We start from the raw sequence: 24,129 nt of genomic DNA on the forward strand, positions 1-24,129 counted from the left end.
AATGCAAAGATCTTTTTAATATTATTATTTCTGGTGAAATCAAACTCAAAATATAATACCTAGGACTCCTCCTTGTCCAAAGAAGAAATTAAACTAGATAATTTCTTTTCTGAAATAGTCTGCAAATTGTAATTCACAAGAAGTACACAAAATAGGGCAAATAAAAGTGTGTATACATGAAAAGCTACAATAATTCCAATTTTTGCTTCCCTGGCAAGGTACTGTACATATACTACATCAACATAATAGAAATGGCACAGTCTCTGAGGACACGTTCCACATTTTATTTACATTTTAAGACTAACTTTAATCTCAAAATCACATATCCATACACCTATTTCCTTTTTGTTGACTTCACTTAAACTTAAATGCATGGTTTGTTAAACAAAGACTGTAAACAAATATTTACCATGTCTGTTACATGTAACACACAAGAACAGCTTTTAACAGGAATTCATCAACTCCCCCCAACATTTTTTATTATAAATACAGGTATCAAAACAATCCTGAACATATTTTTGATACTACTAGTAGTCAGCACCCACATTGCTTCAAAAATTAACACATCTGTGACAATATTCGTTGTACCTGCTACTTTTTAAACAATTTCAACTGCAGCTCTCTTTCACTAAGCAAGATGGGTAAAGCATGCCATTTCTGTTTTCTTTCTTGAGATTTTTACTTTTTAGAAACACACGTTTCCACTGCCATCTGACACTTCTCCACACGCTTTCATCTTGTAAACCTGAATTCTATTTCGAGTACTCCAGGTTTATGTTTAAATGACAGTGCCTTTCAAGAGAAAAAAAATTGTGCTGCATTTTTCCTCCTGTTACCTGAAAACATAATGGATGTACATATATTAAATATATTCTTACAAATGTCCAGGTCATGTTTACCAGCTGGAATTCTTTTACTTAATGTGTGGGTATTTTGCATTGTGATATTTAATCAAGACATTAACATGAGTAGAAGGTTGTTGATTTAAGACAAGTTTGAGATCCACTAAAATTAATTGTTGTATGTTTGTCCTTCTGGTGGCTGTGGAAGCTTCATATTTTCTTTGGACATCATTAGACGTCTTAGCTCTTGAAGTACAACTTTAATGCTATATGAATTTTGCCATTTTGCTAACACTGGTATGCTCCGGGCATCCACCTGAAAGGGGAGGAAAGAGTACAGTTAACTAGCAAGTTTAAAGTACTATGGTACCAATTTGTTAAGCATATTTTAATAAGAATGATTTTGAAAATTCATAGCTTGCCTCTATTTTCACAAAACATACACTATGAAATTACTAATAACATAATTAGTATATTTTATCATAATTAGTTTAATATTTTGGGAAAATATAAAGATATAAAACATATAGTGAACTTTGGTCATCAGAAATAAGTGTTATACTAAATAACTACTTTGTAAATAAATTTACCAATTCTTTCTTAATGGAATAAGGTCAAAAGGTTCCTCTCTGTTTCCAATGCCACCGCCCAAAATCTGGGGAATTATCTCACACTGAGATTTAGATGAAAGCTACTAACCTGATCTCTTCTTTCAGATTTTTCTTTCCAATGTATTCTATGCACTATTCCTAATTATTCTTTCTTTTTTTTTTTTTTTTTTTTTTTTTTTTGAGACAGAGTCTCACTCTGTCACCCAGGCTGGAGTACAGTGGCACGATCCTGGCTCACTGCAACTTCCGCCTCCCAGGTTCAAGCAATTCTCCTGCCTCAGCCTCCCAAGTAGCTGGGATTACAGGCACCCACCACCACGCCAGGCTAATTTTTCTATTTTTTGTAGAGACAGGGTTTCACCTGTTGCCCAGACTGGTCTCGAACTCCTGAGCTCAAGTGATCTACCTGCCTCAGCCTCCCAAAGTTTTGGGATTACAGGCATGAACCACAGCACCCAACCCAAATTAATCTTCTGTGAAAGAGCAACAGAATAGGGATGGAGCTCCTTGGAAGCCCATTCCCAGTTAACTGTCAGCATTTGACCTTCCTGCAGTTCCCTGGAAAAATCACTCACAGAGAGCTTTCCTTTATCTGACCTCAGAGCTCACATATCTTCACTCACCTCCTACCTTGGGCATTTGTCAAAAAAAGTTGAGTCAAACAGGAAGGTGGGCCGGATGCGGTGGCTCACGCCTGTAATCCCAACGTTTTGGGAGGCCAAGGCGGGCGGATCACAAGGTCAGGAGTTTGAGACCAGCATGGCCAGCATAGATAGTGAAACCCCGCCTCTACTAAAAATACAAAAATTAGCCAGGTGTGGTGGCACGCGCCTGTACTCCCAGCTACTTGGGAGGCTGAGGCAGGAGAATCGCTTGAACCTGGGAGGTGGAGGCTGCAGTGAGCCAAGACTGCGCCATTGCACTCCAGCCTGGGCAACAGACCGAGACTTTGTCTCCAAAAAACAAAAACAAAACAGGAAGGTAACCAAAATACTTAAGCAGACAAGCTGGGAAATGAGGTGTCTCCAAACAGGCCTGGGAATCTAGAAGACCACACACATGTGTAGGGCTGTGCACAGACTTATGAAAGAGATGAGAAGGCCATAAGCTGTCATCTACAGCTGATCTCAAGCAACATATAAGACTATATACAGACTGGGCATGGTGGCTCACGCCTGTAATCCTAGCACTTTAGGAGGCCGAGGTGGGAGGATTGCCTGAGTTCAGGAGTTCGAGAATAGCCTGGGCAACACGGTGAAACCGCATCTCTACTAAAATACAATAATATTTGTATTTATAAATATATAATAATATAATATTTAGCGTGGTGGTGTGCACCTGTAGTCCCACCTACTCGGGAGGCTGAGGCAGGATAATTGTTTGCATCTGGGAGGCGGAGGTTACAGTGAGCTGAGATCATGCCACTGCACTCCACCCTGGGCGGCACAGCGAGACTCCGTCTCCAAACAAAAAAGATTATACACAAGTAGGACCTATCCCAGAAACACAACATAGATTCAATATTTTAAAAATCAGAGTAATATATCATATTAACAGAACAGAGAACAAAAACCATGATCATCTCAATGGATGCAAAAAAGCATTTGACAAAATCCAACAACCATTCATGATATAAATAATAAATTAGGAATAGAAGGAAACTACCCCTCAACCTAACAGGAAACTACAAAAAACTTAGAGCTAACATCATATTTAATAAAGACCAAATGCTTTCCTCCTAAGATGAGGAATAAGATAAGGATGTCCATTCTCATCCCTTCTTTATATATATATATATATATATATATTTTTTTTTTTTTTTTTTTTTTGAGACAGGGTCTCACTCGTTGCCCAGGCTAGAGTGCAGTGGCACAATTGTTGCTTACTGCAGACTTGACCTCCCTGGGCTCAGGTGATCCTCCCACCTCAGCCTCCCAAGTTGCTGGGACTACAGGCGTGCACCACCACAGGCCCAGCTACTTTGGTTCACTGCAACCCATGCCTCCCCAGTTCAAGCGATTCTCCTGCCTCAGCCTCCCAGGTAGCTAGGATTACAGGTGCTCACCACCACACCTGGCTAATTTTTTGTATTTTTAGTAGAGACAGGGTTTCACTATGTTGGCCAGGCTGGTCTTGAACTCCTGACCTCGTGATCCACCCGCCGCAGCCTCCCAAAGTGCTGGGATTACAGGCATGAGCCACTGCGCCCGGCCAATTTCTGTATTTTTTATAGAGACAGGGTTTCATCATCTTGGCCAGGCTGGTCTCGAACTCCTGGGCTCAAGGGATCTACACACCTCGGCCTCACAAAGTGCTGGGATTACAGACATGAGCCACCACCACCTGGCCCCGTTCTCATCACTTCCATTCAACACTGTATTGGAGAGGTTCTAGCCAGGACAATTAAGAAAGTGAAGTAAAAGGCACCCTGATTAGAAAGAGAAGAAGTAAAACTACCTCTGTTTGCAGAGGAAATAGAAGAAATGATCTGGTATATAGACAATTCTAAGGAATCCACTAAAGAAATTATTAGAGCTAATAAACAAGTTCATCAAGGCAACAAGATACAGGTTCCATATACAAAAATTAGTTTTTCTTTACACTTGCAACAATCTGAAATAAAAATTAATAAAATACCTAAGTATAAATTTAACAAAAGTGTAAAACTTGTGCACTGAAAACTGTAAAATAGCTCCCCTCCCTCCTTCCTACCACCCTACCTCCCCCTTTCCCTCCCTCCCCAGAAAAAAAGAGAAAAAAAATTTAAATAGAAATAATTTAAAGGTCAGGTGCAGTGGCTCATGCCTGTAATCCCAGCACTTTGGGAGGGCGAGGCAGGCAGATCACCTGAGGTTGGAAGTTCGAGACCAGCCTGGCCAACATGGCAAAACCCCCGTCTCTACTAAAAATACAAAAATTAGCCGGGCGTGGTGGTACGTGCCTGTGATCCCAGCTACTTGGGAGGCTGAGGCACAGGAATTGCTTGAGCCCAGGAGGCAGAGGTTGCAGTGAACTGAGATCACGCCACTGCACTCCAGCCTGGGCAACAGAGCTAGACTCCAGCTCAAAAAAATAAATAAATAAAAATAATTTTTAAAAACTCTAAAATACAGTTGATAGAAATTAAAGAGCTAAATAAATATACATGGGTCAGAAGACTTATTACTGTGAAGATGACAATATTCATCAAGTTAATTTAGAGATTCAATACAACTCCTATTAAAATTTCAACTGCTTGGCCGGGCGCGGTGGCTCACGCTTGTAATCCCAGCACTTTGGGAGGCCGAGGCGGGCGGATCACGAGGTCAGGAGATCGAGACCACGGTGAAACCCCGTCTCTACTAAAAATACAAAAAATTAGCCGGGCGTGGTGGCGGGCGCCTGTAGTCCCAGCTACTCGGAGAGGCTGAGGCAGGAGAATGGCATGAACCCGGGAGGCAGAGCTTGCAGTGAGCCGAGATTGTGCCACTGCACTCCAGCCTGGGTGACAGAGCAAGACTCCGTCTCAAAAAAAAAAAAAAAAAAAAAAAATTCAACTGCTTTTTTCTTGCTTGCAGAAATGAACAGGCTTATCTTAAAATTCATAAGCAAATGCAAGAAACCCAGAATCGCCAAAACAATATTAAAAAAAGAAGAACAAAGTTATGATTTCAAAACTTATTACAGGCCAGGCGTGGTGGCTCACTCCTGTAACCCCAGCACTTTGGGAGGCCAAGGCAGGCAGATCAACTTGAGGCTGGGAGTTCAAGACCAGCCTAGCCAACATGGTAAAACCCCATCTCTACTAAAAATACAAAAAATTAGCCAGGCGTGGTGGCACATGCCTGTGATCCCAGCTACTTGGGAGGCTGAGACACGAGAACTGCTTGAGTCCAGGAGGTGGAGGTTCCAGTGAGCCGAGATCGCACCACCGCAATCCAGCCTGGGCAGCACAGCAAGACTCTGTCTCAAAAACAAACAAAAAAACTTAACTACAAAGCTACAGTAGTCCAGAAAGGCAGGTCAGGTGCAGTGGCTCACACCTGTAATCCCAACGCTTTGGGAGAGATAGGCGGGTGGATCTCTTGAGCCCAGGAGTTCGAGACCAGCCTGGCCAAGATGACGAAACGCTGTCTCCTTTTCCATTTTTTGAAGGTGATTGTTTATGTTTTTATGTTTTAATTTCTTGCTTTTTATTTTTGTGTTTGTGTTGTAGATTTTTTATTTGGGGTTAGCAAGGATGTGGAGAAGCTGGGAACCTGCATGCACTAGTGGTAGCAATGTAAGACGGCCTATTCACTTTAGAAAACCACCTTGACAGTTCCTCAAAAACTAAAACATAGATACCATATGACCCAACAATTCCACTCCTAAACATATATCCAAAAGAAATGAAAATATTTGCCTACTCAAAAACTTGACACAAATATTCATAGCAACAGTATTCATGACAGCCAAAAGTAGGAAAATAGAAATATCTACCATGGATAAATAAAATGGGATCTCCATACAATGGAATATTGTTCAACAATAAAAAGGAATAAAGTACCAATACACACTACAAACATGGGTAATCTTGAAAACATTACGTTGGGGGGTGGAGCCAAGATGGCCGAATAGGAACAGCTCCTGTCTCCAGCTCCCAGCCCCAGCGACACAGAAGACGGGTGATTTCTGCATTTCTGCTTGAGGTACCGGTTTCATCTCACTAGGGAGTGCCTAACAGTGGGTTCAGGACAGTCGGTGAAGCGCACTGTGCGCGAGCCGAAGCAGGGCGAGGCATTGCCTCACTCGGGAAGCGCAAGGGGTCAGGGAGTTCCCTCTCCTAGTCAAAGAAAGGGGAAACAGACGGCACCTGGAATATCGGGTCAGTCCCGTCCTAATACTGCGCTTTTCCAACGGGCCTGGAAAACGGCACACTAGGAGATTGTGTCCCGCACCTGGCTCGGAGGGTCCTATGCCCACAGAGTCTTGCTGATTGCTAGCAGAGCAGACTGAGATCACGCTGCAAGGCGGCAACCAGGCTGGGGGAGGGGGGCCCGCCATTGCCCAGGCTTGCTTAGGTAAACAAAGCAGCCAGGAAGCTCGAACTGGGTGGAGCCCATCACAGCTCAAGGAGGCCTGCCTGCCTCTGTAGGCTCCACCTCTGGGGGCAGGGCACAGACAACCAAAAACTCAGCGAGAACCTCCACAGCCTTAAATGTCCCTGTCTGACTGACAGCTTTGAAGAGAGTAGTGGTTCTCCCAGCACGCAGCTGGAGATCTGAGAACGGACAGACTGCCTCCTAAAGCGGGTCCCTCACCCCTGAGCAGCCTAACTGGGAGGCACCCCCCCAGTAGGGACAGACTGACACCTCATTCAACCGGGTACTCCTCTGAGACAAAACTTTCAGAGGAACTATCAGACAGCTGAATTTGTGGTCTCACGAAAATCCGCTGTTCTGCAGCCACCGGTGCTGACACCCAGCCAAACAGGGTCTAGAGTGGACCTCTAGTAAACTCCAACAGACCTGCAGCTGAGGGTCTTGTCTGGTAGAAGGAAAATTAACAAACAGAAAGGACATCCACACCAAAAACCCATCTGTACATCACCATCATCGAAGACAAAAAGTAGACAAAACCACAAAGATGGGGAAAAAACAGACCAAAAAAACTGGAAACTCTAAAAAACAGAGCACCTCTCCTCCTCCAAAGGAACGCAGTTCCTCACCAGCAACGGAACAAAGCTGGATGGAGGATGACTTTGATGAGTTGAGAGAAGAAGGCTTCAGACGATCAAACTACTCTGAGCTACGAGAGGAAATTCAAAACAATAGCAAAGAAGTTAAAAACTTTGAAAAAAAATTAGAAGAATGGATAACTAGAATAACCAATGGAGAGAAGGGCTTAAAGGAGCTGATGGAGCTGAAAGCCAAGTTTCGAGAACTACGCGAAGAATGCAGAAGCCTCAGTAGCAGATGCGATCAACTGGAAGAAAGGGTATCGCTGATAGAAGATGAAATGAATGAAATGAAGAGAGAAGGGAAGTTTAGAGAAAAAAGAATAAAAAGAAATGAACAAAGCCTCCAAGAAATTTGGGACTATGTGAAAAGACCAAACCTACGTCTGATTGGTGTACCTGAAAATGATGGGGAGAATGGAACCAAGTTGGAAAACACTCTGCAAGATATTATCCAGGAGAACTTCCCCAATCTAGCAAGGCAGGCCAGCATTCAGATTCAGGAAATACAGAGAACGCCACAAAGATACTCCTCGAGAAGGGCAACTCCAAGACACATAATTGTCAGATTCACCAAAGTTGAAATGAAAGAAAAAATGTTAAGGGCAGCCAGAGAGAAAGGTCGGGTTACCCACAAAGGGAAGCCCATCAGACAAACAGCTGATCTCTCAGCAGAAACTCTACAAGCCAGAAGAGAGTGGGGGCCGATATTCAACATTCTTAAAGAAAAGAATTTTCAACCCAGAATTTCCTATCCCACCAAACTAAGCTTCATAAGTGAAGGAGAAATAAAATACTTTACAGACAAGCAAACGCTGAGTGATTTTGTCACCACCAGGCCTGCCCTAAAAGAGCTCCTGAAGGAAGCACTAAACATGGAAAGGAACAACCGGTACCAGCCCCTGCAAAAACATGCCAAATTGTAAAGACCATCGAGGCTAGGAAGAAACTATAGCAACTAACGAGCAAAATAACCAACTAACATCGTAATGACAGGATCAGATTCACACATAACAATATTCACGTTAAATGTAAATGGGCTAAATGACCCAATCAAAAGACACAGACTGGCAAACTGGATAAGGAGTCAGGACCCATCAGTGTGCTGTATTCAGGAAAAATACTGGCAAACCGAATCCAGCAGCACATCAAAAAGCTTATCCACCATGATCAAGTGGGCTTCATCCCTGGGATGCAAGGCTGGTTCAACATATGCAAATCAATAAATGTAATCCAGCATATAAACAGAACCAAAGACAAAAACCACATGATTATCTCAATAGATGCAGAAAAGGCCTTTGACAAAATTCAACAACCCTTCATGCTAAAAACTCTCAATAAATTAGGTATTGATGGGACGTATCTCAAAATCTACAACAAACCCACAGCCAATATCATACTGAATGGGCAAAAACTGGAAGCATTCCCTCTGAAAACTGGCACAAGACAGGGATGCCCTCTCTCACCGCTCCTATTCAACATAGTGCTGGAAGTTCTGGCCAGAGCAATCAGGCAGGAGAAGGAAATAAAGGGTATTCAATTAGGAAAAGAGGAAGTCAAATTGTCCCTGTTTGCAGATGACATGATTGTATATCTAGAAAACCCCATTGTCTCAGCCCAAAATCTCCTTAAGCTGATTAGCAACTTCAGCAAAGTCTCAGGATACAAAATTAATGTACAAAAATCACAAGCATTCTTGTACACCAATAACAGACAAACAGAGAGCCAAATCATGAGTGAACTCCCATTCACAATTGCTTCAAAGAGAATAAAATACCTAGGAATCCAACTTACAAGGGATGTGAAGGACCTCTTCAAGGAGAACTACAAACCACTGCTCAATGAAATAAAAGAGGATACAAACAAATGGAAGAACATTCCATGCTCATGGGTTGGAAGAATCAATATCGTGAAAATGGCCATACTGCCCAAGGTAATTTATAGATTCAATGCCATCCCCATCAAGCTACCAATGACTTTCTTCACAGAATTGGAAAAAACTACTTTAAAGTTCATATGGAACCAAAAAAGAGCCCGCATCGCCAAGTCAATCCTAAGCCAAAAGAACAAAGCTGGAGGCATCACGCTACCTGACTTTAAACTCTACTACAAGGCTACAGTAACCAAAACAGCATGGTACTGGTACCACAACAGAGACATAGATCAATGGAACAGAACAGAGCCCTCAGAAATGATGCCGCATAGCTACAACTATCTGATCTTTGACAAACCTGACAAAAACAAGAAATGGGGAAAGGATTCCCTATTTAATAAATGGTGCTGGGAAAACTGGCTAGCCATATGTAGAAAGCTGCAACTGGATCCCTTCCTTACACCTTATACAAAAATTAATTCAAGATGGATTAAAGACTTATATGTTAGACCTAAAACCATTAAAATCCTACAAGAAAACCTAGGCAATACCATTCAGGACATAGGCGTGGGCAAGGACTTCATGTCTAAAACACCAAAAGCAATGGCAACAAAAGCCAAAATCGACAAATGGGATCTCATTAAACTAAAGAGCTTCTGCACAGCAAAAGAAACTATCATCAGAGTGAACAGACAACCTACAGAATGGGAGAAAATTTTTGCAACCTACTCATCTGACAAAGGGCTAATATCCAGAATCTACAATGAACTCAAACAAATTTACAAGAAAAAAACAAACAACCCCATCAAAAAGTGGGCAGAGGACATGAACAGACACTTCTCAAAAGAAGACATTTATGCAGCCAAAAAACACATGAAGAAATGCTCCTCATCACTGGCCATCAGAGAAATGCAAATCAAAACCACAGTGAGATACCATCTCACACCAGTTAGAATGGCCATCATTAAAAAATCAGGAAACAACAGGTGCTGGAGAGGATGTGGAGAAATAGGAACACTTTTACACTGTTGGTGGGACTGTAAACTAGTTCAACCATTGTGGAAGTCAGTGTGGCGATTCCTCAGGGATCTAGAACTAGAAATACCATTTGACCCAGCCATCCCATTACTGGGTATATCCCCAAAGGACTATAAATCATGCTGCTATAAAGACACATGCACACGTATGTTTATTGCGGCACTATTCACAATAGCAAAGAGTTGGAACCAACCCAAATGTCCAACAACGATAGACTGGATTAAGAAAATGTGGCACATATACACCACGGAATACTATGCAGCCATAAAAAATGATGAGTTCGTGTCCTTTGTAGGGACATGGATGAAACTGGAAAACATCATTCTCAGTAAACTATCGCAAGGACAAAAACCCAAACACCGCATGTTCTCACTCATAGGTGGGAATTGAACAATGAGAACTCATGGACACAGGAAGGGGAACATCACGCTCCGGGGACTGTTGTGGGGTGGGGGGAGGGGGGAGGGACAGCATTAGGAGATACACCTAATGCTAAATGACGAGTTAATGGGTGCAGGAAATCAACATGGCACATGGATACATATGTAACAAACCTGCACATTGTGCACATGTACCCTAAAACCCTAAAGTATAATAAAAAAAAAAAAAAAAAAGAAAACATTACGTTAAGTCACCAAAGAACACATACTCTATGATTCTATTTATATGAAACATCCAGAATGGGTAAATCTATAAAGACAGAAAGTGGGCTGGGCGCAGTGGCTCACGCCTGTAATCCCAGCACTTTGGGAGGCCAATGCGGGCGGATCACAAGGTCAGGAGATCGAGACCATCCTGGCTAACATGGTGAAACTCCATCTCTACTAAAAATACAAAAAATTAGCCGGGTGTGGTGGCAGGCACCGGTAGTCCCAGCTACTTGGGAGGCTGAGGCAGGAGAATGGCGTGAACCCAGGAGGCGGAGCTTGCAGTGAGCCAAGCCATTGCACTCCAGCCTGGGCGACAGAGTGAGACTGTGCCTCAAAAAAAAAAAAAAAGACAGAAAGTGGATTAATGGTTGTTTGGGGTTGAGGGAGATGGGATGGGAAATGACAACTGATGGGCACAGATTTGCTTTGGGAAGAATAAAAATGTTCCAAACCTGGGTCATGGCAGTGATTCCACAATGTTGTGAATACTAAAAACCCTTGAATTTTACCCTTTAAATGGTTGAATTGTATGGTATGTGAATTATATCACAATAAAAGTGTTTGAAAGTAGAAAAGAAAGATAATTTTAGAGTGATATTTATTTTAGAAACTAACACTGGGTGCAGTGGCTCACACTTGTAATCCCAGCGCTTTGGTAGGCTGAGGTGGGTGGATCGCCTGAGATCAGGGGTTCAAGACCAGCCTGACCAACATAGTGAAACCCCATCTCTACTAAAAATACAAAAAATTAGCTGGGCATGTTGGTGGGCGCCTGTAATCTCAGCTACTAGGGAGGCTGAGGCAGGAGAATCGCTTGAACCCAGGAGGCCGAGGTTTCAGTGAACCAAGATCGCACCACTGCACTCTACCCTGGGCAATAAGAGCAAAACTCCGTCTCAAAAAAAAAAAAAAGAAAAGAAAAGAAACTAACTAAAAGAGTAAGAAAAATGTTACAGTGGTAAGGTACATTTAAAATGCTTCCTCTAACACTTTCACTTTAAAGAGTGGCAACCTCCTTAGCCTATTTTAAGTAGACTCCATAACTGAACAGTTTATAAAAATAAGTAGAGAGAATACCAAGCTATTTCTAAAGCAGAAACAAACACTTCCAGCTGTAAATGGTAGCTAAATAAACATAAGTAATTGCAAATCCTGTGAAATACCAACAGGGTGCAGAAAAAAAAAAAACACTGGAGGAAAAGAAAAACAAAAAAGATGAAGAGAGAGGATGCAGTAAAGAGCATGAGAAAATAAATATGTCAGAACAAAATCTGCATCTTATCAGTCTACAACATACAATGACCTCCAAAATGTGAGATCTCACTGCATAAGACAATGAAATTTACACTTCAGAGTGCTAACCACCCACAGGGAATAACTTTGCCTCGTCGTATTAAATACATATAAACTAAAATTACTAAAGCAACACCCACCATCAATGCCTATGAACTACAATTCATGAGATACTTAAAGAGCCTCAAAATATAAAAACTATCCTGGCACAATCACCAGTGTGAAATTCTGTACCATTTACTAGTTATAAAAGTAATAATCCAAACTTTTAGATGTAAATGAAGAGAAAAACAGATGTCCAATATATTCACCCTACCCACAACCCTCTATACACACATCTACACTCCAATAATGATTAAAATCAGTATTTATTTTTCTATTTCCCAGTCCCCATTCCAGATTGACAGTAAGAAGGGTTGGTGGGAATATACACTCAGAGGGTCCTGTTATACACCACTGGTGGGGATGACATTGACCCAGCCGTGAGGAGAGCAGCTTGGCAATATTCAAGCTGAAGAAAGCCCCACGCCACAGCACACTTCTAGATGTATTCCCGAGAGTGGCGCTACTCAAGGTATGTCCATGGAAAGGGGCAGGCCACGAACTGAATTCTATTGCTCCTTGACAAGATAAACATTGCAATTGAGAGTAAGAATTTAGAAAGTTTTACAGCAATCTGACGGAGAACATTTTAATTTAAAAATTTTAAACTTGGCCAGACGTGGTGGCTCACGCCTGTAATCCCACCCAGCACTTTGGGAGGCCAAGGCAGGCACATCACCGGAGGTCAGGAGTTGAACACCAGCCTGGCCAACGTGGTGAAACCCCATCTCTACTAAAAATATAAAAATTAGCCAGTCGTGGTGGCAGGCACCTGTAATCCCAGCTACTCGGGATGCTGAGGCAGGAGAATCGCTTGAACCCAGGAGGCAGAGGTTGCAGTGAGCTGAGATCGTGCCATTGCACTCCAGCCTGGGCGACAAGAGCAAAACCTCATCTCAAAAAAAAAAAAAAAAGGAAGGGGAAACAAGAGAAAGCCACACAGAGAATTAACTCTATTTATAATGTAGTCTTTGTACTAATAAGAAAAAAATCTGGCCGGGCGGGGTGGCTTACGCCTGTAATCTCAACACTTTGGGAGGCCGAGGCAGGCGGATCATTTGAGGTCAGGAGTTTGAGACCAGCCTAACCAACATGGTGAAACCCGGTCTCTATTAAAAATACAAAAAAATTAGCTGGACGTGGTGGCACATGCCTGTGGTCCCAGCTACTTGGAAGGCTGAGGCAAGAGAATTGCTTGAACCCGGGAGACAGAGGTTGCAATGAACCAAGATCACGTGACTGCACTCCAGCCTGGGAGACAGAGTGAGACTCCATCTCAAAAAAAAAAAAAATTAAAAGATCTGTTACAAATAAGACAAATGTTAACATTTGACAAAGCTAGGTAGAGGACACATAGATGCTGATTCTATCATTCTCTAAAACTTCTATTATGTTAGAAACATTTCTTTTAAAAACAAAAAAAAATAAATTTATAGTTAAGTGCAACAAAAGAATAAGAGTGACTCTAACAAAGAAATAGAAGGGACATAATTCAAGTTGGAACATCAATAAAGACTTCAATTAAAAAGTGGAATTTAGGCTGGGTGCGGTGGCTCACGCCTGTAATCCCAGCACTTTGGGAGGCCAAAGTGGGTCAGGAGTCTGAGACCAGCCTGGCCAACATAGCAAACCCCCATCTGTATTAAATTAGCCAGGTGTTGTGGCACACACTTGTAATCCCAGTTACTTGGGAGGCTAAGACAGGAGAATCACTTAAACCCGGGAGATGGAGGTTGCAGTGAGCGAGATCATGCCACTGCACTCCAGCCTGAGTGACAGAGTGAGACTCTGTTTCAATAAAAAAGAAAGTGGAATTTACAGTGAGAAATGAAGGACCCATAGGAGTTAGCCAGACTGGGGAGGAAGGAGGAAGAACAGAAGTGCAAAGGTCTTGAGACCAAACGAAAGGCATGCAGGCCAGTGTGCACCTTGAGCACTCCCAGTGAGCCATGGCAAGAAGCATGCATGCTGAGGCTGATGCCCTAAAGGAATTTGAAGTGCAGAAATCACATGACGCAATTTGTCTCTTAGGAGGATCCCTCTGGCTGCTAACTTTGGAAAGATTGGAAGGGATTTTAAAAAGTAGAATCAGAGGCCGGGCGCGGTGGCTCACGCTTGTAATCCCAGCACTTTGGCAGGCCGAGGCGGGCGGATCAGGTCAGGAGATCGAGACCACGGTGAAACCCCGTCTCTACTAAAAATACAAAAAAATTAGCCGGGCGTGGTGGCGGGCGCCTGTAGTCCCAGCTACTCGGAGAGGCTGAGGCAGGAGAATGGCGTGAACCCGGGAGGCAGAGCTTGCAGTGAGCCGAGATTGCGCCACTGCACTCCAGCCTGGGCGACAGAGCGAGACTCTGTCTCAAAAAAAAAAAAAAAAAAAAAGTAGAATCAGAGACGTTGTTGCAAGAGTCCAGGAAATAAATGATGGCCAATATTCAGTTGGTGGCAATGTAAATAGAAAAATAAGACCTAAATTGAGTTACATTTGGAACATAAAACTGACAGGGCTTAATGATAAATGGGTTGGGGGAAGGGAGGTAGAGAGGGAGGCAAAATATCAACTAATGGACCAAAAGCCCAAGAGATCAGATAAGCTTATTACAGGTAGGTCTGAAATTTAATCTAAATTTCCTAGCTTCCATGACAATGTAGAACACACCATTAGTTACTTAATTTACAGAAGCTATAATGTAAAAACAAAACAGTAGTGGAGAAAAACAGGTATGTCTAGTAGCAAAATCTAACAAAGGTCTTCTTCATAAAGGCAATGCTGTGTGTCACACAGGACAGTCCCTAAATAATATCCTTTCTGTGTACTCATATGCTTTATAATCCTGCTCCTATCAAATTTCTTAAAAACAGATGTGTGCATAATTTCTAGAATAACCACTGAAAGAACACAAACAGAATGAAAGAAGTTGAGAACAACCATTCCAAAAGTAGGCAAGAAACATGTAGAAAAATAGAAACCACCAACTAAGACGATCTGCTTAAACTGAACATGTCAGTAAGTGTGTATATTAAATGTAAATGGACTAAACGCTCCCAGTAAATCACAAAGACTGACCAACTGAGGACTGTGAGGGCTGGAGAGACTCTCAGGTCCCAGCTCTGAGTTGGCACAGGGGTGGAGGGTGTTAATGGCCCAGCAGGTGCAGGGCTAAGGTTTCCAATGACCTTTCCCACCTTCTTCCTTTCTCAGGGTCATACTTTATTTGGCCTGGTGCCTCCCTGCTGGATGCACCAGCCAATCTGGAGCCCCGCCTCAGAACTGCATATTAGGTTGGGGTTGAGGGGGAGGGAGATGGCTGTGAATCCAAGATTCAACTTGTTGCCAGAAGTACAGTTATATGAAGGGGAAATTGAGTAAATAAGTAAATGCACTGGGAAGCATGGGAGCCAGGTTTCTCAAATGGAAAGGAAGAATCATAGAACAAACCCTATAGTTTTAGAATAAAATTAGTGGGTGTTGTTAGTATAAACTTGTTATTTTTAACAGATGAGAAGGAAAGAGAGAAGGAGAGAAGAAAGGAGGATGAATTTGTGTACATATGTGATACATTTGTAGTACAAAATACACTGGTAGAGAGAGGGAACACAGGGATGGGATGAGAAATCAAGGATAATGAGGCCCTATTTCCTAAGATGGATGATACTCATTTTATGATGATGATATGTTATTTTGCTTCCTAAAATGTATTTTGTATGTGGTGTGCTCTCAACATGGCACCAAGAGAACCTAGGCTTCAAAGACTTATCATGAACTTAACAATCTGCTCCTACTGGAAATTCAGCTGTTTCTACTAACTAACTTGTGTGGGTTAAGCAGGGCATGTCATTTTGTTTAAAGAGACAATGGGCTGGACACAGTGGCTCATGCCTGTAATCCCAGCACTTTGGGAGGCCAAGGTGGGCAGATTACTTGAGGTCAGGAGTTGAGTCCAGCCTGGCCAACATGGCCCATCTCTACCAAAAAAAACAAAAATTAGCTGGGCTTGGTGGCATGTGCCTTGTAGTCTCACATACTTGGGAGGCTGAAGTGGGAGAATCACTTGAGGCCACGGGAAGTGGGGGAGTACCACTGCACTACAGCCTGGGGGACAGAGTAAAACCCAAAAATAAATAGACAATGATGCTCAGCCATGACTGTTTCAACACAGACATACTTGCTCCTTAAAGAAAAAAATCCTTCATGAATATTCATCCTTTTCATGAATAGTCATCCTTTTAATTCCACCAAATGTACCTTAACCCTCAGAAAAGTAACATTCAAAGAGAAATAATGATCATCTTTTTTTTTTTTTTTTTTTTTGAGACAGAGTTTCACTCTTTCGCCCAGGCTGGAGTGCAGTGGCACAATCTCTACAAGCCTGAGCCACCATGCCCCGCCCAATAATGGTCATCTTTTTACCAAATAAAGATCAAATGAAATATGACTACTAAGCCAATTAAAACTGTAAGAAAACTTTTGGCCGGGCACAGTGGCTCATACCTGTAATCCCAGCACTTTGGGAGGCCAAGGCGGGCGGATCACCTAAGGTCAGGAGTTCAAGACAAGCCTGGCCAACATTGTGAAACCCGTCTCTACAAAAATACAAAAATTAACCAGGCATGATGGCGGGTGCCTGTAATCCCAGCTACTCGGGAGGTTGAGGCAGGAGAATCACTTGAACCCGGGAGGCGGAGGTTGCAGTGAGCCAAGATCGCACTATTGTACTCCAGCCTGGGTGACAAAGTGAGACTCTGTTTCAAAAAAAAAAAAGAAAAGAAAAAAAAAGTTTTAACCACCTATTCTAGGCAAGTACATTAAGGTTTTTAAGGATGGCCTAATTTATATTAATTAAAAAAAAATATATATTGCAACCTTCTTTAGACTTTTGACTTAACAAAGGCCCTCTTTTAAAAACTTTCTCCTAACTACATATTAATATCTTACATATATTATGGTGTGTGAACGTATAATTAATATGTAACTCTATACATTATGTTATATAAAACCAAAATGACTATATTAACTTACCATCCCACTGGAATTATTTATTCCGTTCATATTAATTTTTGTTACAAATCTAACTGACGGAGGAGCTTCTGGGTATTTAGGTCCACATTCTACTTTCAGGCTATATATTCTGTTTTCATAATTTGTCTGGAAGGCAAAAAACAAAAGGACAATCAAAATAACAATACCTAAAATATTAATGTCTAAGTGCTAAAAAAAAGGAAAGTATAATATGAATGTACATAAGACAGTGTTTATGATTAAGAATTTATTTTTCTACATTCAAATTTATTTCACCTATATGGTGAAAAAAATGCAATAAGCATACTTAAAAATTGAGATTGTACAAAATTAATTCCATGAGATTTTACAAAATTAATTCTACAATGTATTATCAATATGATCCCAACTTGCTTTTGTGATAAAAATGATGCCTGTAACAAATTAGAAGGAAGAAGGAAAAACGAAAAAGCAAACCACTTAAATTTAGATTTTGCTAAAAAGTTTACATTGTAGAGGGAGGGGCTACTTGAGACTTGTGTCAAACATATATGAAAGTTTCTGTTTTACAGAACAGTTCTGCTTATTCCTATTGTCCCAGAATTGACTATTAATAGTGCCTCCTTTCATTCTCAAAAGGGTCTTGTTGGATAACAAATTATATGATTATCCTACTTAATATGGCAATCAATAACTTCCAGCAAAAGAGAAAACCCCATATTATACCATTTTGCAGTAATAAAACGTAATTATTTTATGTCCCGTTAGTTATACTTACGTTGCCACTTCATTAATTTTGAGGTTCATTAAATCCCATTATCTGAATTCAGAGATACAATGGCAAACTTTATGTTTACACATCATTTTCAAATAGGTATCAAACTTAAAGCTTCTAGATTATCCAGGGCTTATTTTCATGCCTATAAATTAACTCTTGTTTCTCCTATGGCTTTTGTTCACTTGGTTAACTTATTAGTGTACCATTAAAACAGTAAAGTAAAAAATAAATGAATCCTCACCTTGACTCAAGAGATTAAAAGGAAAAAAAATTGTTTTAAAGAGAATTATAATTATTGAAACTTTAAATTTTCTAAATTATAATTAAAACATAAAAATATATACATAAATAAATGAAAGTGAAAAATTTAATACCTGCTGGCTGCTGTATAAGACCAGAGAGGGAGGAAGCTAATCAACCATCTACAGATCTCACCTACTCAAACTGATCCCATCCCCATAAACAAGAGCTATTCAAATGGAGGTCAGATTTGCAGTATTAAACTACTCTAATGTAAAACCTATGCAACAATGTTATATGTATGTTATTAAATATTTCAATACTTTAAGAAAAAAAGAGCTATATAAAACTCATCTGAGATTAATAGCAAGCAAATATTAATAATATCCCCAGCACTTTCAATATATAAAAATGACTAAAATCAGATAGATCTCATGATTATCTTGGCTGTGATTCTCCAATCTGGATGCATATCAGACTCCCCTATGATACAGCAATTCTATTCCTAGGCATTTACCCAAGCGAAATGGAAACAAACATATGTTCACAAAAAGACTTCTACAAGAATGCCCATAGCAGCTTTATTTGTAAAAGCAAGAAAGTAGATTAAATCCAAATGTCCATAAAAAGAATTGATAAACACATTGTGGTATATCCATACAGTAAAATACTATTCAACAATAAAAAGGAACACACTCCTACTACCTGAGATAACACAACCGAATTGCTCAGACTTCATGCTGAGTAAAGACGAGAACCGTTAAGTGTACACACTACATGACCCTCCTTATCAAAGCTCTACAACATGCAAATCTCTCAGGTGTGGGAAAGGGCACAGGGAGCTTTCTGGAATGATGGGAATGTTCTGTATCTCAGTAGTGGTAACAAGCTACATTTGTCAAACTCATGGCACATCTGTGCATTTCACTACATGTAAATTCTACCTCAATTCCTTTTAAGTTTAAAAAAAAAAAAAAACCCAAAGCTCTTTTCTGAAAGATTTTATGTAAACAAAAAAAAATTTAATCCCAAAGCTAGCCTATTAATCTAATCCAATTCTTACAGTAAATATCACCATAACTTCTGACACCTTTGATTTTATCCCCTCTAAATTTTAAATTAACAGGCTGGGCGTAGTGGCTCATGCCTGTAATCCCAGCCCTTTGGGAGGCCAAAGGTGGGCAGACTGCCTGAGGTCAGGAGTTCGAGACCAGCCTGGCCAACATGGTGAAACCCTGTCTCTACTAAAAACACAAAAATTGGTAACACACGCCTGTAATCCCAGCTAGTCAGGAGGCTGAGGCAGGAGAATCATCTGAACTCGGGAGGTGGCGGTTGCAGTGAGCTGAGATCATGCCACTGCACTCCAGCCTGGGTGGCAAAGCAAGACTGTCTCCAAAAAAAAAAAATTTTTTAATTAACAGCCGAGTTTTTCTGTTATCTTAAAAGCAAGAGCAAAAAAAAGAGGAGAAAAACAAACTAATATTTATTAAGTCAAGTACTCAGGTATTCTACTATCTAATCATTATTTCACTTAATTCTCACACTGTTTCTAAGATGGGGACAGTACCTTCATTTACATATGAGAAAACTTGAAAAAGTACTAAACTCTAGTGACAACAAATATTGCTTCAGAAAACTGAACACAAAAACATAGAAAAACAAAACTGCTAATCATATAAATCCAAATAAATACTAGAACAACATAAAAAATGAGGGATCTGGCTGGACGCAGTGGCTCACGCCTGTAATCCTAACACTTTGGGAGGCCGAGGCGAGCGGATCACCTGAGGTCGGGAGTTCGAGACCAGCTTGACCAACATGGAGAAACTCCATCTCTACTAAAAATACAAAATTAGCCAGGCATGGTGGTGCGTGCCTGTAATCCCAGCTACTCAGGAGCCTGAGGCAGGAGAATCACTTGAACCTGGGAGGCAGAGGTTGCAGTGAGCTGAGATAGTGCCATTGAACTCCAGCCTGGGCAACAAGAGCGAAGCTCCGTCTCAAAAAAAAAAAAAAAGAGGGACCTTAGTCAATGAAGTACAAAAAATAAAAAACAACTGGCCAGGCACAGTGGTTCACACCTATAATCCTAGCACTTTGGGAGGCCACGGCAGGTGGGCCATTTGAGCCCAGGAGTTTGAGACCCATCTGGGCAACACAGTGAGACCCCCGTCTCTACAGACACACACACACACACACACAAATTAGCCAGGTATGGTGGTGTACCCCTATAGTCCCAGCTACTCAGAAGGCTGAGGTGGGAGGATTGTTTGAGTCCAGGGGGTCCAGGCTGTGAGGTGTGATCGGGCCACTACACTCCAGCCTGGGTGACAGAGTGAGACTATCTCAAAATAAAATAAAATAAAAATAAAAAACAACCAACCATGTAACATGTTAAAAGTCTTCCTCCTCTCGACTGGGTGCAGCAGCTCAGGCCTGTAATCTCAGCACTTTGGGAAGGCTGAGGTGGGCGGATCATCTGAGGTCGGGAGTCTGAGACCAGCCTGACCAACATGGAGAAACCCTGTCTCCACTAAAAATACAAAATTAGGCCAGGCGCAATGGCTCATGCCCGTAATCCCACCACTTTGGGAGGCCGAGGCAGGTGGATCACAAGGTCAGGAGATCGAGACCATCCTGGCTAACACGGTGAAACCCCATCTCTACTAAAAATACAAAAAATCAGCAGGGCGTGGTGACGGGCCCCTGTAGTCCCACTACTCGGGAGGCTAAGGCAGGAGAATGGCATGAACCCGGGAGGCAGAGCTTGCAGTGAGCCGAGATTGTGCCACTGCACTCCAGCCTGAGCGACTGAGCAAGACTCCATCTCAAAAAAATATAAAAATACAATATTAGTCGGGCGTGGTGGCACATGCCTGTAATTCCAGCTACTAGGGAGGCTGAGGCAGGAAAACCGCTTGAACCTGGGAGGCGGAGGTTGCGGTAATCCAAGATTACACCATTGCACTTTAGCCTGGGCAACAAGAGCCAAACTCCGTCTCAAAAACAAACAAACAAACAAAAAAGTCTTCCTCCTCTCCTGGCTAGATGTAGACACTCTACCCTGGGGACAAAATTGTTCTCAACATCGCACATTCTAAGGAGAAAAACAATTGTGGTAAGACACCAACTCCTGCCTGTTTTATGAAAAGGCAACTGAATATGCCCGCTGTGACCTGCCTTCAAGAGAACTGAGAGGGTGATGCAGAGAAGATCGTCAGGTGGTAAGCAGAGGCCAGCTCCAGAAGAAGCCTGTGCCTTTACAGGGTACACCCCTCCTACCTCTGCCTGGCACTCAAAGGAAGTGAGGGGGTCTTTGATGAAGTTCAAGACATACTATCCCAAAATACGGCACCTTGGCACTTAAGAAAACAGCAGAAGCAAGGTTACTCTTACCTTACCTTTGCCCCCTTCTCCCCTGAAGCAGACCCTAAAATCTAGCTGACCTCCCCATGAAGTAGGTCATGAGAACCACTCCAAAGGGGTCTTGTCTTATGCCAAGAAAGGAATGAAATCCAAAGACACAGGAATAATGTGAACAAACAGGCCCTGGTAAGTTCCCCCAGTTTATTACCTAGTGTGTTACCATCAGATCCAATCACGCTGTTGCATCACTGTCCACTCTTCATCAAATTTAGCATAAAAAAACACAGGTTTCCCTGTTTCTTTGGGTCTTCCTTTCTGAATGTTCCCATGTCATGTAAAACTTAAATAAATTTGTATGCTTTTCTCTGCTTTTTATTATAAGTGCCTCAGCATGAAGCTTGAGACAGGTGAGGAAAAGCTATTATGACCTTTTCTCCCCTGCAGCTCCAAAAACCACCACCCACAGAGAATGGAGGACCGCAGTAGCATTTCATCTGTGTGCCCTGAGAGGGGAGAGAGTTGCTTCACCCCCACCCCAGTGGACGGAGTTTCCTGAGGTTCAGTGACATCAGGAATGGCAACTAGTTGGGGCATCCTGCAGGGGACCCCAACCAGGTGAAAGACCAAGCAGGAGCCAGTCCACCACAGCTAGGAACTGTGCTGTGGGTCAGCCCACAAGACCACTGATGAACTCAACACAAGTTCCAAAACATTCTTAAAAAATAAAGTCTGCTTCAGGCAGTGGCGGGAGAAAAACCAAATCTAAATAATTTCAAATTTATATTCTACCAAGTTCTGACTGTTAAATCTTCAAATCAGTAAGTCAGAATGTTCATCAATTATAAGCGCTTTTTTTAAACCAAACAGACCATAGTAATAATGTTCACAGGCAGTGAAAATCAAGGCTTTCATTATACATACCAAGTTATAAGGAACTCTATCCATCAATATTACATTTCCTTCCTCAAATGTCTTCAGGAAAAAATAGAGCAAGGGAGTAAACAGGGAGCCTATCAGTTTAGGAGTGTGCATGAACTTTGCAAAGGAACACCAGAAAACAACATAAAACATACACTAATTCATTCTCTATGATTAATGTTGCTAATCACCTGATACATTTTTCTTTTGTAATAATCAGGAGGGGCTGGGTGCAGTGGCTCACACCTGTAATCCCACCATTTTGGGAGGCCAAGGCAGGTGGATCACTTGAGGCCAGGAGTTCGAGACCAGCCTGGCCGACATGGTGAAACCCCATCTCTACAAAAACTACAAATATAAGCCAGCAGTGGTGGTGCACACCACCTCAGGAGGCTGAGGTGGAAGGATCGCTTGAGCCCAGGAGGCTGAGATTGCAGTATGCTGAGATCGCACCACTGCACTTCAGCCTGGGTGACTGAACAAGATGTTGTCTCAATAATAATCATCATCATCATCATCAGGAGGAACTCTAAACTCTACCCAAGAGCAAAACAGTTAAAATGCTCTCATCATAAGGTAGCAACCAGTATACAAAACCAAAGACTTAAAAAACTCTTCAAATGTGTGCTCTTTCCAACAAGCCAAAAACATTACAGATACACATTTCAAAGATTCACTGCAGGGAGTGCAGTGGATGGGACCATTAAGTAAGGAATGCAATGTAAAAAAAAAAAAAAAATCCCAAGCTAGGAAAAAAGACTTTGAGTAAAAATAAGACTTCATAAACCCAAGAAAGACAAAGTACAATGGGCCAGCTGCCAACCATACTAGAAAAAAATGTACAAATCATAGACTTTTTATAGATGAAGAAACTGAGACCTACAGCATTTCTATGGCATGTGAAGTGTCAGAGGGCAAATAGCAACATGCACTCAATGCAAACCAATTTAGAAACCCTCCGGTTCACACAAGAGGTAACATGTTACGTCAAAATGACTGCTCTCCCCACATACCCCCTCCATTTCCTCACCTTTTCTCCTCTCTATCTGGAATGTTCTCCATCCCCATCACCACCTTCTGAAATCCTACCAGTCAGTCCTTTAGGGCTCATTCCAAAGGCAACTTCCTCCACTGTTCAGCCTTCCTCAATTATTCCAGCTAGAAGAAACATATTCTAAAGTCCCGTAGTGAACTTGCTCTGTCATATTTAGAATCTGTCATTTGTACTGATTTTTTCTCCTTTACTAAACTGCAAAACTTTGATGGCAATGACCATATTAACTTTCCTCCCCCCAGTCCTCTACGTAATCGAGCTATATTATATCCTGCATGTGGGAAGTATCAATACATGTAAACAAAATAAAAAGGAACTATTTTAGAAGTTACCATAATTGCTTATTTTAATATCAATAGTATAAAATTAAACGTTAACTTTAAAGTAACAATAAGCATTAATAGAAAAAATATAATTTATAACACTGACCCTTGGTGGCCCAATAATCATGCCTGTCCACCTTGTAAGTGTCATATCTTCATCATCTTCAAGGCCCCAGCTAACCGTACCATCGCCTACTCCTTTTTGTCCTTCTTCGAGTTCTTCCAACAAGCGAAAATTACGAGGAACTTTAACTCCTATACAAAAGAACGTCAGTGTAAATGTAAAAAGCTCGTAATTATAAGAGCTACACGTATTTAAATTCAGCTTTTTCCAAATTAAC

The 24,129-nt window shown here is 41.6% G+C and overlaps 1 protein-coding gene across 5 annotated transcripts in view; it reads right to left on the reverse strand.

The window, feature by feature from the left end:
• Nucleotides 1–264: 264 nt before the first annotated feature.
• UBE2V2 (ubiquitin conjugating enzyme E2 V2) overlaps nt 265–24,129 on the reverse strand; it is a 72,266-nt gene continuing 48,401 nt past the window's right edge. For 3 of the 5 annotated variants that reach the window (XM_055286475.2, XM_055286477.2, XM_055286478.2), the window contains exons 2-4: nt 23,895–24,043; nt 17,128–17,253; nt 265–1,158 (exon numbers count right to left, since the gene is read on the reverse strand). In XM_055286475.2, coding sequence (XP_055142450.2) covers nt 1,012–1,158; nt 17,128–17,253; nt 23,895–24,043 — 422 coding nt within the window. In that variant the 3' untranslated portion in view covers nt 265–1,011. The remainder of the gene's footprint in view (nt 1,159–17,127; nt 17,254–23,894; nt 24,044–24,129) is intronic. The other 2 variants (XM_063643320.1, XM_063643321.1) reach the window with 1 other exon arrangement.

Source organism: Symphalangus syndactylus, chromosome 7 (assembly GCF_028878055.3).
Source record: "Symphalangus syndactylus isolate Jambi chromosome 7, NHGRI_mSymSyn1-v2.1_pri, whole genome shotgun sequence".
Classification (NCBI taxonomy): domain Eukaryota; kingdom Metazoa; phylum Chordata; class Mammalia; order Primates; family Hylobatidae; genus Symphalangus; species Symphalangus syndactylus.